Source organism: Barbus barbus, assembly GCF_936440315.1.
Source record: "Barbus barbus genome assembly, chromosome: 1".
Classification (NCBI taxonomy): Eukaryota; Metazoa; Chordata; class Actinopteri; order Cypriniformes; family Cyprinidae; genus Barbus; species Barbus barbus.
The window spans coordinates 3,008,005-3,025,775 of NC_136729.1; the positions used below are offsets into that span (position 1 = coordinate 3,008,005).

Sequence of the window (17,771 nt, forward strand, 5' to 3'; positions counted from 1 at the left end):
TTAATTTTCCAAACCTACAGAAACACACTGTAATCTGCAAACTGACGCAATGGGGCTGAACAGACAATTTTGTTCACATTTGCATTATTAGAAACACATTAGAGAAAATAAGTCAAATATAAGTTCTCACAAAACACATTTCTGTCAGGTATTGGAAAGAACACGACTTTTTTTTTTTTTTTTACATTTAACTTCTAAAAAGTAGATTTTAAGTAGTGAAGTATTTTATTAAGTATTTTTAAAGTAGTACAGTGAATCTGATTCTGTTTCAGTTACTTCTAATGGAAGCTGGTTTTCGCCCGGGAAAAACAAATACAAAGCAATTTTGACTTTTTTAATCTCATAATTGATAGATATAAACTCTCAATTGCAAAATAAACTCATTATTCATAATGAAAAGTCAGAATTGTAAGATATAACGTCTTGATTACAATTTTTTTTTTTATTCCATGATGAAAATTAATCATGGAATAAAAGTTTATATTTGTCAGTTCTATTTATTTTACTTTATTTTATTTTTTGTTTCCAACACAAAATAAAAAATGTAATTGAGACTTTTTTTTAATTTTACATTTCTGACTTTTTTCTTGCCATTGACAGTTTGTATCTCACAGTTTGGAGTTTATATCTCGCAAGTCTGAGAAAAAAAAGAGACAAAAAAATCTGATTTGCGAGATATATACTCAGAATTCAGACTTTTTTTCTTGCAATTTCAAGTTTACATTAGGCTAGTTTATATCTTGCAATTCTGACTTTTTTCTCAAAGTTCTGAGTTTACATAAAAAAAAGTAATTGCTACTTTTTATTTCACAGTTCTCTCAATTTATATCTCAGTTTCCATGACTCATGATAAATAATACTTTATTAAACATATATACTGTACAGTTCTCAGCACATAATTGGTTTGTGCATTTGAAATCTATTGTATTCATTGAAAATGGCAGTTGTTTTTTTATTATTGAGGATAAATGTTTCATGTAATAATCTGTTTTTGTCTCTCAGACGTTCACGGCGTGGTGTAACTCTCATCTGCGTAAAGCAGGAACCCAGATCGAGAACATTGAAGAGGATTTCAGGAATGGCCTCAAACTCATGCTGCTGCTCGAGGTCATCTCAGGTAACGACAGGAGGATAAAGGACACTGATATGTTAGGATGCACTGAGCAAGTGAAGCAAACATAAGGACAGGGACTGATATTTTAACTCTGTAATCGCTGATGTTTCATGCCAGAAGTATGAAGTCGTCTGCTGCAGCAAATTCAGCTGTCGTCTTGTACAGTCATATTTAAAAGGAGATTGTGACTAGAGACAGAAGCAGTGAATGGAGCTCATGACTCATGTAAAGCTTATTTTATCCTCAGAGGCCAGATGCCGAATCATGTACTACATTTGTGATTCGTTTTCAGTACATTAGTCAGAATCAGAACAAGTAGTCTTTCACCGCAGTTAAAATCACCTCCTATCTGAGCGTAAAATCAAAATGCACTTGTTTTACTTTCTATTATTATGAGTGATTCATCAGTGCAAGTTATTCCAAAGCAAACAAAATATGTTCTTGAAATGGCTTTTGACTGCAATCAAAATGTGTTGCATCATTTGACTTAAAGGTGAGGCGAGCAATGTTTGAAAATGTTAAAATGTCGTCTTCTAATAGTGTATACCTGCGAATCTATTTTAAGCTGTTTGTTTTGACATGTCAAATTTGGATGTTAGGGTGTTGGATGGAAAGGGCGATAGGGGTGTTTGGGAAACCTGTTTGGAAACAGTCATCATGTGTGCCATTCCACTAGAGTTGCACACTTCACAGTCAAAATAATGATCAGTTTACCTCAATAACTGACTTCAGTTTGGTCTGATTGATCGGCAGGTGAGAGACTGCCCAAGCCCGACAAAGGAAAGATGCGTTTCCACAAGATCGCCAATGTCAACAAGGCTCTGGATTTCATCTCAAGCAAAGGAGTCAAACTGGTGTCCATCGGTGCTGAAGGTGAGAAACTTGGACTATTGGTACACTATTGAGACCTAACTACAGCTGTCCATTTTAATTTAGTGCAATCAATTATGTTCAGTAAAATATAGTATATTGATAATGTAATCTCTTAAATTATTTTAGTTTCTCAATACATTCATCTAAAAGATTTGGGTTGGTAAGCTTTATAATATATATATATTTTTTTTTAAGAAGTCCTTTTTGTTCATCAAGGCTGCATTTATTTGATGAAAAATAAAGTAATTTTATCAAATATTATTGCAACTTAAAATAATTGTTTTATATTTGAATATACTGTGATGCAAAGCTGAATTTTCAGCATCATTACTCCGGTCTTAAATCTTTTTCAGAAATCTCATTTCTTATTATTATCAAGGTTGAAAAAAAGTGAGGATTTTTTGAAGAATAGAAAGTTCATCAATGTCTCTCAAAAATAAAGAGATAAATAAACAAATAAAATTATAATGATTTTACTGAGCCCAAACATTTAAACAGCAGTTTATATGTGATTACTCATGTTTTACAATAAAATTGTTTACCTTCTAATTAGAATAAATTTAAATATTTCAAATTGACAGACAACTACTAACTAACAAAATATTTGTAAACTGCAACTATTTATGTATATATACATACATAACATATATGTATGTATACACAAACACACACACACACACACACACACATCATATGTATATATATGTGTGTGTGTGTGTGTGTGTGTATGTGGATATAAGTATGTATGTACGTACACATATTATAATGTTTAAATTTTATCCAAAATTCTCTCTCTGGCTCTGCAGAGATTGTCGATGGCAATGTGAAAATGACTCTCGGAATGATCTGGACCATCATTCTCCGTTTCGCTATCCAGGACATTTCTGTGGAGGGTACAAACACACATTTGCTTTGTGTCAGAGACATTCGTGACACGACCTGACTGATCATGTTACTAATTAAACCCTCATTATCGCTTCATATGAGTGGTCTTCTGTTGTGTGACTCCACAGAGACGTCTGCTAAAGAGGGTCTGCTGCTGTGGTGTCAGAGGAAGACGGCCCCCTACAGGAATGTCAACGTACAGAACTTCCACATCAGGTGCGTCACCACTGGCAGTCAAACCTGAACACAAAGTTCAAACAGATGGAAAGTTCAGGACAGCATTTCTTTGAAATAGAATATTTTGTAACATTATAAATGTATTTGCAGTCACTTTCGGAGAAGGGAATGCATCCTTAATTAGATTAGAACTAATACTAACTATTCACTATACTATAACTTAACTTGCCAATACTTGTTTTTTAACCAAATATAATAAACATAGGTTTTCAAAGCTCTCTGTGTTTTCTTTATCCCTGTCAGAAACGTCTGCAATTCAATTAAAATTTTTGAATTTTGTTTAAAAACATTCTTTATTGCACTTGTAGCATTTTCTGTTGTGACACCAAATAATATCAACAGCAATATTGTCAATATTTATACAAGTACTAATATATATTTTTGGAAATTTTAGTTAAATTATGAATTTTTTTTAAGGTCATCACTTACAACATTTAAAAGACCTGAACTGGAAATAATAAGAATTAATTTATTAACAACATTATATTTTTCAGTCATTTTTAAAGTTCAATTTAGTTGGATTTAAATTAATAACAATTGTCAAAAAATTATTTATATATATATATATATATATATATATATATATATATATATATATATATATATATATATATATATATATATATATAGCTTTACAATTGGCATCACATTTGTTTATTTATTTATTTAACTTCAAATCAGCATTAGTTTTCATGCTAAAAAAATACATGACTAGTAAAAAAAACACAGATTTTTCATTGTTAGTTCTTTTTAATTAATGCATTTGACTAAAGTTAAGAAACTGAAATTATTGTAAAGTGTTCCCATTGTAATTATTTTTTTTTTTATTTTTTTTTTGATCAGTCAATCAGTGTTTATATATCAGCACAGTCAGGTTTCTTAATATGTTTTCTGTGTTGTTGTCAGCTGGAAGGACGGCCTCGCTCTGTGTGCCCTCATCCACAGACACAGACCAGACCTCATCGACTACTCTAAACTCAGAAAGGTGCTCTTTATCCACCAGTTTGCCTTCAAATACTTTACATTTATTCCCAATGTGGAGTTCACACACAATGTTTTTTTTAATCATCAAACGGTTTATCCTTGATTCCAAAACTCTTGTTTTATCCAACCAGCTTATGATTTTGCAGGCTTAAATGACTGATTCAGAAAGATCAAATTATTCATTATATAACTGATAGATATGGTTGGAATCAGTTTATAAACATCTATGATTGTTCTCTCCGTTTTGCTTGAATGGCTTAAAATAAGTAATGTTAATGAAATTTCAGATATGACTACAAGAAAATGAAAATTCGTAGAAGCTAATATTAAGTACTGTCTACAAACAGTGTACAATATAAGGCCTGAACTCTTACAAGTGACAGTATGTCTGTAACACCCTTTAAAAATAAAGTCACAGAGGAGCTAAATGCACGATATTGATGGGAAGTGCAATAGAGTGAATGATTTTGTTGGTCCTCTGAAGGATGACCCTATTGGAAACCTGAACACTGCGTTTGAGGTGGCAGAGAAGTACCTGGACATCCCGAAGATGCTGGACGCTGAAGGTGAGTGAAAGATCGCCTCTGAAATCAACCTTGTTCATCCTGAAACACACAATATGTTAGATTAACATCACCTTTCATTTAAAAGAGCCAGCCATCTTTTTGAGTTTAATGCACAGGCTATTAGCCTGCTTAGTTGGGCTTTAAATGACAATTAATATTCAGTAATATTATCATTTCAACTGCACTGATGATATTGGGTGAGAGCAAAATATGAACTGTATTGAGCTGAATAATGACACTCACTTATAACAGATTTACTAAACGGCAAATTAGCGTTAGAGCGCAATTCCATAAAATCATAGATGGGAGGCCGGGGGGGAATTTTGTAAGTGATTTACTAACAATGCGCACATTAAAGAACACAGACGCAGCAAGATCATTTTCATAATGACCAGCGCAAACGATCAAGAGCAGCGCAAATTACCGCCTGCGTTAAATAATGCCGCAAATGCCAGTAATTTGGCGAGCGCAAGCGTAAATCGCGTGCATGATTCATTTTAATACTCTCCTCCCATAAATTTTGCATCTCAAAGGGAAACTCCTACAAATGCATATTCAATAAGGTCAGGAGCCGAAATAACTGTGTCCATGCCTTTTCAGCGCTAATTCTTCACTCTTTAGTAAAACCTGACAGTACTTCTTTTTGCTGACGCAAGCTGATACTAAAACTGGCCCAAATACAACTAAACTAAATGAACACTGAACCGAATTGAGTTGAATAATGATATATTGTGTTCTGTAGAGCTGCTTTACAGTTTAAATAGAATTCATTTGATAATTGATCAACTTTAATGAATTGAATCTACGTTGAACTATATTGAGCTTAAGATAAATACTATTGTCTTCTGTAAAGCGGTTTAGGTTGAAATAGAATTTGATTAATGATTGATGAATTTTACAACATTAACACTGTTATTGAACTGAATTAAATCAACATCAAACTAAACTGAGTTGAATAATGACTCTTGTCCTCTGTAGAGCTGCTTTATAGTGTAATTAGATTTTTTTTTCATAATTGATTTACTGAATAAACGCTGAACTACATTGTGCTGAATATTGAATATACTATTATCTTCTGTAGAGCTGAAATTGAACTCGTTTCATATATGATAAATGATTTTACAACATTAACACTGCTATTTTCCCGTTTTTTACTGTGTGAAACTGCTTTGTCACATTCTGTACTGTATTATAAATATGATTTAAGATTAAAATTTGTGATACCAATGTTGTGGGATGTTATTGCTGATTTGAAATGTTATTGAAATCTCATCTTGACAGAATTTCATAGACAATTGGCCACGATGAGCGCAGCCCTGCTGGAAAGGGCCTTTGGTTGAACTCAACTCAATTCTATGTTTCTTTTTGTCCTCAGACATCGTCAACACCCCTAAACCTGATGAGAAAGCCATCATGACCTACGTGTCCTGCTTTTACCATGCTTTCGCCGGTGCCGAACAGGTACAATTTGCCACAAATAAAATCAGATGTGGATTAAATTTCCCAAACTAATGTTTTTTTCATTATTACAGTGTAAGATGTATAAACTGGGATCGGTTTGTGTAAATGATTGAAGGAAATTGATTTGAGTAATGCACTGAGTTTCCAGACACTCTCCAGTGTAACGCAGAGTAAATGAAGTGAGGAGACTTGGATGCAGTCACATTAACTCTAAACTGAATTTGTTATGGCACTAAATGAGCTGCTTGTTTTCTCTGTGTCCCTCTCTCCAGGCCGAGACCGCAGCTAACAGGATCTGTAAGGTTCTGGCTGTGAACCAGGAGAATGAACGGCTGATGGAGGAGTATGAGAAACTGGCCAGCGAGGTGAGTTTCTCAGATCTTAACAGCAAAAGACAGTGGGATTTTTGGATTATTGCTGAAAATAAGATCTGTGACGAACAGAAGTTTATTATTCTTAGATGCTTTGCTTATCGTGATAATCTTCACAAATGAACACAACTTGAATTTTGAAGCATAGAAGCAACTGGAAGAAGTAAAAAGCTAAACATTCACTTGCAAGAGTACCGTCATAAATACAAGGAATACTGTGAGTAGATGAGTTTAGCTGTTTGGCTTGATAATGTTTAATGTGTCCAAAAACCATTAAAAAAAAAACATTGACTTCAGGACGATCGAACTGGAAGTGCTAAAGTGTTACGTTTCTGGTTTTTAGGACACGGACGTTAAAAACAGAGATAAAATATGCATTACACACAAATATTGGTTGAAATAGTCCATTTTAATAAATGTATCTGTTTTATATTAATAATTTTCGATACTCTATTAAGAAACAACTTAAACCAGCCTAACCAGTCAGCAAACAGCTCACCACTTTAGGCTGGTTTAAGCTGTTGTTTTCAGTCAGATACTGAGTTTTTCTGGTGGTTTAACCAGTGCTAGCATTGCTAAATGGCTGTAGCGTGCTGAAATGAACAGCATGAATGCACTTTAAATAAAGGTGTTTGCCAAATGCATAAATGTAAACTATATCTACAGTTCCCATATGTAACAGATGCAGGCAAGTGTGCTGGTGCGTGTAAACCTCACTCCCTTGATCTCAAAGAAGTGGCGCTCTAGCGACTGACACTAGAGGCCGTGGCCTTTAGCCTCCTCGTTAGAGCGCCCGCCTCCCGCGCCGGAGACCACGGTTCGAATCCCGCTCGGAGTGAGGTGAAGTAGAACCGGTTACATTGGTGCCGTGACCCGGACGGGAGTGAGGTTTAGGGGGGTGAGTGTAACAGACGCAGGCAAGTGTGCTGGTGCGTGTAAACCTCACTCCCTTCATCTCAAAGAAGTGGCGCTCTAGCGACTGACGCTAGAGGCCGTGGCCTTTAGCCTCCTCGTTAGAGCGCCCGCCTCCCGCAACGGAAACCGCGGTTTGAATCCCGCTCAGAGCGAGGCGAAGTAGAACCGGTTACACATACAGCAGCCATATCACCCTGCAGCCCAAGACTGGTTGCCCACTGAAGCTAAGCAGGGTTGAGCCTGGTCAGTACCTGGATGGGAGACCTCCTGGGAAAACTAGGTTGCTGCTGGAAGAGGTGTTAGTGAGGCCAGCAGGGGGTGCTGCAGTCCAGTGTGGGTCCTAACGCCCCAGTGTAGTGATGGGGACACTATACTGTAAAAAAGCACCGTCCTTCGGAGACGTTAAACCGAGGTCCTGACTCTCTGTGGTCCTTAAAAATCCCAGGATGTCCTTCGAAAAAGAGTAGGGGTGTAACCCCGGCATCCTGGCCAAATTCCTCCTAATCATCTCCATGCACTGATTGGCTTCATCACTCTGTCTCCTCTCCACCAGTAAGCTGGTGCGTGGTGGGCGTTCTGGCGCAATATGGCTGCCGTCACATCATCCAGGTGGATGCTGCACATTGGTGGTGGTTGAGGAGGTTCCCCCGTTCTATCTAAAGCGCTTTGAGTACCCAGAAAAGCGCTATATAAATGTAACACATTGATTATACAGCAAAAAAAAAAAAAAACGAATATATTTAAAAATATACAAAATTGTCCAAATGTTTGATAAAATGTTTCAAAATATATTTGTGTAAATAATATATTTTCTACTAATATATATATTTTTTGCCATTTTTAAAAATATATTTTAAATTTACAACAAATATTTTAAAGCATTTAAAAAATTAATTTGCCCTATATTTTTAATCCAAGAAAATAAATTCACATTTCACATTTGAAGAAAAAAATTATTTGTTGTCTATAACGTGAACAAACACATTTGAAAAAAATGTATTGAAAAATTAAACATAAATTAATAATTTTGATCCCTAATGGGCTATTCCATCCACATTTGCATTAAGACTAAGTGTGGGCTACTTTAAGATTGCTTTAACACAAAATATATTAAAATTTTTTTAAATATATATTTTATTTAACTTTATTGTTTAGAACGTACATTTAACATATTTTGACCAAAAATAGATAAATATTTTTTTGATGTATGGGTTGAAATTTTCCTTTAATCTGTCACCCATCCTGAACGAAAATGTGTTCAGGATGGGTGTTTTTGTGCAAATAATGCAGGCAATACTGCATAATCGCAGTACAAGGCAGCATAATTGAGGCCGTCTAGGTGGCATCTCACAAAGGTTTGGTAACAGCCCTAATTTTTCCCTCTAAGACCTACATCATGCCCATCAGTCCATCTCTAACCCCTCCATCTGTCTGTAGTTGTTGGAGTGGATCCGTCGCACCATCCCATGGCTGGAGAACCGTGTGGCGGAGAAGAGCATCCGCGCCATGCAGCAGAAGCTGGAGGATTTCCGCGACTACAGGCGCGTCCACAAGCCTCCACGCGTTCAGGAGAAGTGCCAGCTGGAGATCAACTTCAACACCCTGCAGACCAAGCTCCGCCTGAGCAACCGCCCGGCCTTCATGCCCTCCGAGGGCAAGATGGTGTCGGTAAGTTGCGCAAACCATCTGAAAAGTTCGGGTGATTTTTGACCCTTTTGAAGCTTCTTCTGCACATTGGTCCAAAGCATAGTTCTCAAATTGGTAGAAAACGACTAAATGACTATATGAACAGCAAACTGCTCTCCTTAGAAATTCAGCCAATCTGATCAATTGATTGCGATTTGACTAATTGGTTGCATTGAAGCTGATACAGAAACTGTCTGTTTGTTTGTCTGCAGGATATTGCTAATGCATGGAAAGGTCTAGAGCAGGTAGAGAAGGGTTATGAGGAATGGCTCCTCACTGAGATCCGTCGTCTGGAGAGACTCGATCATCTGGCAGAGAAGTTCAAGCAGAAATGCGCCCTGCATGAGTCCTGGACCACAGGTAAACATACTTAGTTAACACAAAAGCTTAAATATAACATTATAACATGTTAGCAATCCCATTCCCAAAAATACAAGTTGATTTCACACTTTTAAGAGCCTTACAAAAAAGAATCAGTCACTAGTAAAACATCTACCATTGTACAACAAAATGTGTGTGATTTTTATGTTGCATACACTGCTATTTTCAAAACATTGGAGCTCTTGACACCAACCTGACTAAATATGCGGTCAAATTAACGCAAATGAACACAACTTTTATAAATTCTGAAACCTAAATACAATCGACAAAAGTAAAAAGCTAAAGTTAGGCTCTAAACAAACTACAACAAGGTCACACACGTTTTTCCACCACCACTAATCTTCCAGCAACTCTTTACTTAAAAGTAAAAGCATGCATATAAACACAATAAGGCTGTAAAGGTGGACTAGTGAGTAGGTGAGTTTTAATGTAAATTTGCACAAATCCAACAGAAAACCAACAAACAGAAAGCTGCTTGGTTTGAAATTGACTTTGGTGTGAACTGAGCTTCACACATCTTTACGACAACAGACAATGCATCTTTTTTACCCATAAAAATTTTTGATCGCGTCTTTACAGTAAATGTACTCAAGCACATGTTTTGAAACACAAAGCCATTGTTGGGTTTCTGATTAGATGTCTCTGTTTGCAGGAAAGGAGCACCTGCTGTCTCAGAAGGACTATGAGACGGCCTCTCTGATGGAGATCAGGGCTCTGATGAGGAAGCACGAGGCGTTTGAGAGCGACCTGGCCGCCCACCAGGACCGAGTGGAGCAGATCGCAGCCATCGCTCAAGAGCTGAAGTAAGAAACACAGAACGTTTCACTGGGTGTACCTCACAAAACCATGTCCGGGATCATATTTCACTGCAAAATCAAAAAAATTTTTTTTATAAAAACAAAAAAGCCTATTTTTTTCCATTTTGATTTGCATATACAGTTGTAAAGTCAAAACTTTACATACACCTTTCAGAATCTGTAAAATGTTAATTATTTTACCAAAATAAGAGGGATCATACAAAATGCATGTTATTCTTGATTTAATACTGACCTGAATAAGATATTTCGCATAAAAGATGTTTACATATAGTCCACAAGAGAAAATAATAGTTGAATTTATAAAAATGACCCCGTTCAAAAGTTTACACACCCTTGATTCTTAATACTGTGTTGTTACCTGAACGATCCACAGCTGTGTTGTTTGTTTGTTCAGTGATAGTTGTTCATGAGTCCCTTGTTTGTCCTGAACAGTTAAACTGCCTGCTGTTCTTCAGAAAAATCCTTCAGGTCCCACAAATTCTTTGGTTTTCCAGCATTTTTGTGTTTTTGAACCCTTTCCAACAATGACTGTATGATTTTGAGATCCATCTTTCCACACCGAGGACAACTGAGGGACTCATATGCAGCTATTACAGAAGATTCAAACATTACTCATTACTAGTTACTAGTTTTAACATGGACTAGATGTTTATAAACTAACAGTAAATGTATAAGTTCCCTTGTAGTATAGTTCACAGAATAGTTTTAATACTAAAGAAAAACTTAAATTTTACCACTGGTTAAAGTTCACTACTGGAACACTTAAAAGCATACTTTTATAAACTAAATAGTAGGCCAATTTAGTCTGAAGAAGTATCAGAATAGTGCACTTATAAGTTTGCTACTATTACATTCATAGTAGGATACTTACTAAATATATTCTCAGAAATTTTTTTTACAAAAGGTACAAATATGTACATTTAGGAACTAATATAATACTAATACCATACCAGCTCAGTGACAACCTTTGTACCTTTTTGTTTTGGTAAAGTTTATGGTATACTTTAATTTTGAAGTGAAAACCTGGACATTTTCATGAGGTTCAACATTTAAAATGCCAGGATTTATGCAGGAACACCACACGGCTTTCAGAGGTGCTCAGATGTGTTTCTCTCTCGGTGTAGTGAGTTAGACTATCATGATGCTGCTACAGTGAACACCCGCTGCCAGGGCATCTGTGACCAGTGGGACAACCTGGGAACCCTGACCCAGAAGAGAAGAGACGCTCTAGAGGTGCACAAACACATTACACTCCAGACAAACTCATGCTGCAGTGTGAAGCCAAATATTAGCTGCCCATAATAAACATGCAACAGGAATATCAGTCATGTATGTAAAACAGGTAATTATTTGCAATTGTTTCTTGAATATGGCTCAAGCTGATTATTTTCTTTCATCCTCCAGCGTGTAGAAAAACTGTGGGAGACGATTGATCAGCTGTACCTGGAGTTTGCCAAGAGGGCGGCACCCTTCAACAACTGGATGGACGGAGCCATGGAGGATCTGCAGGACATGTTCATCGTGCACAGCATCGAGGAGATCCAGGTCAGCTGCATGAAGATTTATGCAAAAATTATTTAAAATATATTTACATATTTTAAATATATATTATTAAATTATTTTAAGTATTTATATATAATATATATATTTACTTTTGATGAAAAGGCTTATAAAAGCCCTGATTTGAATGACGTGCACTGAAAAATTCAGAACAATACGACCTGTTTCATAGCAGCGTGTACATATTTCAGCGCCCACATTTACAGGCCGCATTATTCACACCGACTGTGTACATAAGCAGAAACACTGTAATGCACTGCAAACCTATTTATCACGACAGTCTTGTGCAGTGCAGGCTTTTATGAAGCAGCGTGAAACTACTCACCTATTATTAGATAAAAGACATGCACACAAACAGCACTTTCTATTCTGAATAACCGTTTTATAATTTATGACTGGTATTAAAGGAAATATTGAGTGAAGTAACCCAGAAAGCACTATATTTTCGGGAAAGAGTAGCAGCTCATGTACAGACGTTCTTTGTGTCAAAGTGTTTTACTGCTGTTAAGTGAATCACGCTAGCGACTAAACAGTCAACTTCTCATTCTTCCTGTTAGTAGCATATATAGCAATCTATATATGTGACCCTGGAGCACAAAAGCAGTCATGAGCAGCACAGGTATATTTGTAGCAATAGCCAACAATACATCTGTATGGCTCAAAATTATCCATTTATCTTTTATGCCAAAAATCATTAGGATATTAAGTAAAGATCATGTTCCATGAAGATATTTTGTATATTTCCTACCGTAAATATATCAAAACTTCATTATTGATTAGTAATATGCATTGCTAAGAACTTCATTTGAACAACTTTAAAGGAGATTTTCTCAATATTTAGATTTTTTTGCTCCCTCAGATTCCAGATTTGCAAATAGTTGTATCTCAGAAAAATATTGTCCTGTCATAACAAACCATACATCAATGGAAAGCGTATTTATTCAGCTTCCAGATGATGTATAAATCTCAATTTCAAAAAGTTGACATGTATGACTGGTTTTGTGGTCCAGGGTCACATATATATCTATAAAGCGATCAAAGAGCAGCGTGAGTCTGTCAGTGATTTGGTTTCTGCATTTTTGCCAAAACGTCTGTTATAATCGATGAAACAGTTTGTAAACTGCTCAATGATGTTAGTTATGATGAAAGTACTAGTGAGATTGCGTTGCATTAAGGACATCATTAGCTATGTTTCCATCCACCTATTTTTATGCGATAAAAAAAACATGCGCATAAACGATAAGCAAGTTATTTATTATATATGAAAAAGAGTGGCTTCTCCTACTGCAGCAAATTACCTTTTTCTTAGTGATGTTTGGCGCCAGTTTATCATGAAGTGACAATTTTGTTCTCTTCATCTCGTTGGATAGAAACTGCTTTATTCGCAAATGGTTTGTGATATTCCAATTTTGCATACAAGTTACTTTTTGGAAACAACTACTGTGATCATCGTGCGCCCAGTAAACATGACAGTGTTTGGCTGCAACCTTCTAAATTTCTAAATATAAAGATATAATCAATACATTTAACCATTAGTGAAACCATTAGTTTTACTTAAATTGTAAAGTCGTGACGTATTGTCAAGTATGGTGACCCATACTCGAAATTGGTGCTCTGCGTTTAACCCATCCAAGTGCACACACACAGCAGTGAGTAGTGAACAAATGCACACACACACACACACACACACACACACACCGTGAACACACACCCGGAGCAGTGGGCAGCCATGCTGCGGCGCCCGGGGAGCAGTTGGGGGTTCGGTGTCTTGCTCAAGGGCACCTCAGTCGTGGTATTGAGGGTGGAGAGAGCGCTGGACACTCACTCCCCCCACCTACAATCCCTGCCGGCCGGGGACTCGAACCCGCAACCTTTCGATTACGAGTCCGACTCTCTAACTAACCATTAGGCCACGACTTCCTCCAAATTGTGTCTGTTTTAGATTTAAAAAAAATAGTAAGATTATAAATGAACCTCAGGAAACGCTCTTAAATCATTAAAAAAATGCATTGGTGACCCCTTTAAAGGATTCCTATTATGCCCTTTTTCAAAGTCTTGATTTGGTTTTTGGGGTGTACTACTAGAATAGGTTTTCATGCTTGATTGTTACAAAAATGCATTATAGTTCACACATTTTTTTCCATAACTGAGTTACTGTTGCTGCGTCTGACAAGCCATGCCACACATCATGTCCTCACACAGTGAAAAATACATCGCGGAGCAAAGAGAAAACTGACAACACGCTGACAGACAAGACAGAGCAGGTTTTGCTATGAAACAAAATCTCAGTTTTCAAATTTGAAATTCAAACAATAAATAGTGTTTTATGGCTCTTTAATGTGTGGTGACAGATCTCTGCAGCGCCTCAGTACAAGCAGCACATGAACTGATCGTCTCTGCCTTTTTGCAGGTTATAGCATGAAATAAACATGAATGAACATCAGAAGGTATCTAATTTCAACTGCAGAAAGACCTTAATGCACACTATTTTTCAAGTTCAAATCCACCAACATTAATCTACTCTCTTGTTTGGATTGTTTGTGGGATAAAATGGTAGACTATAGCCCTATTCGGACAGGACTAGTTTTCTAAACTACGTTTGAGTTTCCATTCTTATCACCTGACGTCTGCGATTGTCATGTACCAATTCTGACAGGACTAACATCTCCGTGTTTATTGTTTGTATCTGGGCATCGCAGACATCACGCGCTCTGTATGCGTGCATTGGGTATAGTCATTCGGATTGATTACCATTAGTATAATCACAGTTTTACTACAAATACCACAGTGAAGCTAAATGGCTACTATAGCAAAACCATGGTTAATGTGTGGTTACTTTAGTTTAACTATTTAATTTTTTTTATTTATTTGTAGTAAACCCATGTTTAATTTTCATAAAGGTACATATGTTATTAAAACATTATGTAACTGAGTGCAGAAATGAACGTGAGCAATCTTACTTGACGCTGATATTACAGTAGCCAGTCTTAACAGCTTACATGATCTGGCTCTTGATTTTATTTTTTTATTTTTTATTTGTTTGCCAGTAGGCAAACATGTCAGAAATGTGCACAGTAATAGCGTCTACAGTACTTCACATTGACCAAAACACATAAGGAAATGTGTTGTGAAAAAAATATCGTCGGCAATCACAGACATTCGCATTCGGACGGGATTAGTTTTCTCAGAGGATCACTGAATTTGCTGAAAAACAGTAGGTTTGGATGTGCTCTGGAATTTTTACACAGACATGGCAGATTCGGACAGGATTAAAATCACCAAGTACGTCTGTGAAACACAAATTTCCCTGTAAAACTAGTCCCGTCTGAATAGGGCTTATGATTGGTCATATCGCCTGTCAATCAAACGCCCTGTGAAGGTTGAATAGCAGCACTGCTCTTCCCAGTCTGTCTCAAACACCCTGTTTAGTTCCTGTTTCAATGAAGCCTGTCCTTCCGAAACACGAAATGCTCTCTGATTGGTTAGCTGGCCCAGTGCGTTGTGATCGTGACACGCCCCTTACCATAACTTGAGTTTCATCTGCTCAGTTGTAAATTTGAACTAATTTTACCATTACAGTCTATGGTCTCTAGTGCAGCTCAACCAGGGGTGTATTTCCCAAAAGCATTGTAAGTCTAAGTTGATTGTAGCTCCATTGCTCTCAACAGGTCTACGATGTACTTAAGCTTATGATGCTTTTGGGAAACGCAGTGCTGGCTTCGCCTGCGTTTTTGTGGGCGGGAATTATTTAAAAGAGTGATATTGTGAAGAAGTAGTTCTTGTAAAGTGTTTTCTGTTAAAGAGAACATGCAGTGCAGAGTGGACTTTGAGCTTTGCAGATCTTTATGATCAAAGTGCAACATTACACACTGTTGAAAAAGTAAAAAAGCATAATAGGACACCATTAACTATACCTTTAATCTCCATTTGTCTTTCAGAGTCTGATCACAGCTCACGATCAGTTCAAGGCCACCCTGCCAGAAGCCGATAAGGAGCGTGTTGCCATCATGGGCATCCAGAACGAAATCACCAAGATCGCTCAGACCTACGGCATCAAGCTGGTCGGAGTCAATCCCTACACGGTCCTCAGCCCACAGGACATCATCAACAAATGGGAGGCTGTGAGTACAGACACACTAAGCTCATGGCTAGTCATTTACGTCACTTCTGGATGCATGAAGAGACTCAGATGTGTGTTTCTGATCTGTCGCCCCCTGCAGGTGAAGCAGATGGTGCCCCACAGAGACCAGATGCTGCAGGAGGAGGTTGCCAGGCAACAGGCCAATGAGAGGCTGCGGCGCTCCTTTGCTGCTCAGGCCAACATCATCGGACCCTGGATTCAGACTAAGATGGAGGTGAGCGTATTCAACACGAAACAATCAAGTGATGGGGTAAAGAACAAGATTTAAGGAAGTTACGTGGGTAACAGTTATTAATTCGCTTTAATGAACTGATTCATTCAGACAGCTCATGTAAGTGAAGAAATCTGATGCATCATGATGTGAATGAACACTTTTCTTTTTTTCCCCCCTATTTTACTTTAACCCGTGCAGCCATAATATATTTAATTTCGTCCTACTGGGGCATTTTTTGCTCCTTAATCTTTATCCCATTAATTCCCAAAAACATAATTGTCAAGTTCTGATAAGGGTATCAGTGCTAGGAAGAAACTTTCTTTGATTTTAGTTTTTTCCCTTTATTTTGAATGATTTTTATATTTTTGGTTTAATTATAATTTAAGTTAAAGTTTTGCTAATTTTGTGTTGTATTTTTTTCATTTGTATTATTATTATTTATTTTTAATTTCACTTTAATCTCGATAGACATAATGGATTTAGTTTAGTTGGTCTGGGGCATTTATTGATTTTTTACTCATTTTTGTTCATTTTAGTGGCGCTTTTGCCTCAAGCCTCCATTAATTTTTGAAAGCTTAACTTTCAAGGGTATCAGTTTTGGGAAGTAACTAAAAGTAAATTAAAATGCCTCCTTGCCAGGTAGCTTAAATAGAATAATTATTTATTTATTTTTTTACTTTTTATTGTATTTCAGGTAACATTTATTTTAAGAAAAATGTTTAGTTTTGTTAATAATTTTAGCTGTAGTTACTAGCTACTTTTAATTTGATTCCTCACGAGTAGCTTTTAGTTTCTAGCTTGATTAAGCTTCTTGACGTTGCTGATTGCTTATTTTGTTTACAGACTTCTGTTCTTTCTCTTCTAATGCACATTTGTTCACCAGCTCTCTCTGTCGGTTTGCTGTTATTAGGAGATCGGTCACGTGTCGGTGGATATCACCGGCTCTCTGGAAGAACAGATGAATAATCTGAAGCAGTACGAGCAGAACATCATCAACTACAAATCCAACATTGACAAACTGGAGGGAGATCACCAGCTCATTCAGGAGGCGCTCGTCTTTGACAACAAACACACCAACTACACCATGGAGGTATTCTGTTACAAACACAGGCACAATCTCACAATTTTCTTTTGTGTTACATGGGGGACTGACTAGTTTCATGCTACCTGTGAATACTTGACAGGCTGGATTTAGATTTTAAAATCAATTTTTGTACAGATACACAACTTAAAGTCTTAAAGCAAAGCTTTTAAAAAGATCATTTAAAACATGCATTGGTCCTATAGAGGGGTAAGCTGTCACAATGGGAACCTACCGTTTTATTGACACAAATTCAAGAGGAATGCCTTTATTTAAAATATAGCTAATATAGCTAAAGTAAAAAAAAAGCAATGGTAACACTTTAGAATAGGGAACACTTATTCATTATTAACTATGACTTTTCCCTCAATAAATTGCGTAACAAATACACATTACACACAGAACAATAAGCATTATGAGAGGAATGATGAATGTTCAAGAGCCTGCAACAATTCACGATGGCTCTGTTTCTGGCATCATCCGT

At 36.7% G+C, this 17,771-nt stretch overlaps 1 protein-coding gene across 1 annotated transcript in view; it reads left to right on the top strand.

The window, feature by feature from the left end:
• LOC306875046 (alpha-actinin-3) overlaps window positions 1-17,771 on the top strand; it is a 41,854-nt gene that overhangs the window by 13,901 nt on the left and 10,182 nt on the right. Inside the window, exons 2-17 of the mRNA XM_079425423.1 lie at window positions 1,003-1,117; window positions 1,868-1,987; window positions 2,794-2,880; window positions 3,001-3,088; window positions 4,016-4,094; window positions 4,578-4,659; window positions 6,035-6,120; window positions 6,393-6,485; window positions 8,844-9,074; window positions 9,305-9,452; window positions 10,126-10,276; window positions 11,416-11,524; window positions 11,696-11,836; window positions 15,790-15,972; window positions 16,072-16,206; window positions 17,117-17,296. Of these exons, the coding sequence (XP_079281549.1) occupies window positions 1,003-1,117; window positions 1,868-1,987; window positions 2,794-2,880; window positions 3,001-3,088; window positions 4,016-4,094; window positions 4,578-4,659; window positions 6,035-6,120; window positions 6,393-6,485; window positions 8,844-9,074; window positions 9,305-9,452; window positions 10,126-10,276; window positions 11,416-11,524; window positions 11,696-11,836; window positions 15,790-15,972; window positions 16,072-16,206; window positions 17,117-17,296 (2,028 nt within the window). The remainder of the gene's footprint in view (window positions 1-1,002; window positions 1,118-1,867; window positions 1,988-2,793; window positions 2,881-3,000; window positions 3,089-4,015; window positions 4,095-4,577; window positions 4,660-6,034; window positions 6,121-6,392; window positions 6,486-8,843; window positions 9,075-9,304; window positions 9,453-10,125; window positions 10,277-11,415; window positions 11,525-11,695; window positions 11,837-15,789; window positions 15,973-16,071; window positions 16,207-17,116; window positions 17,297-17,771) is intronic.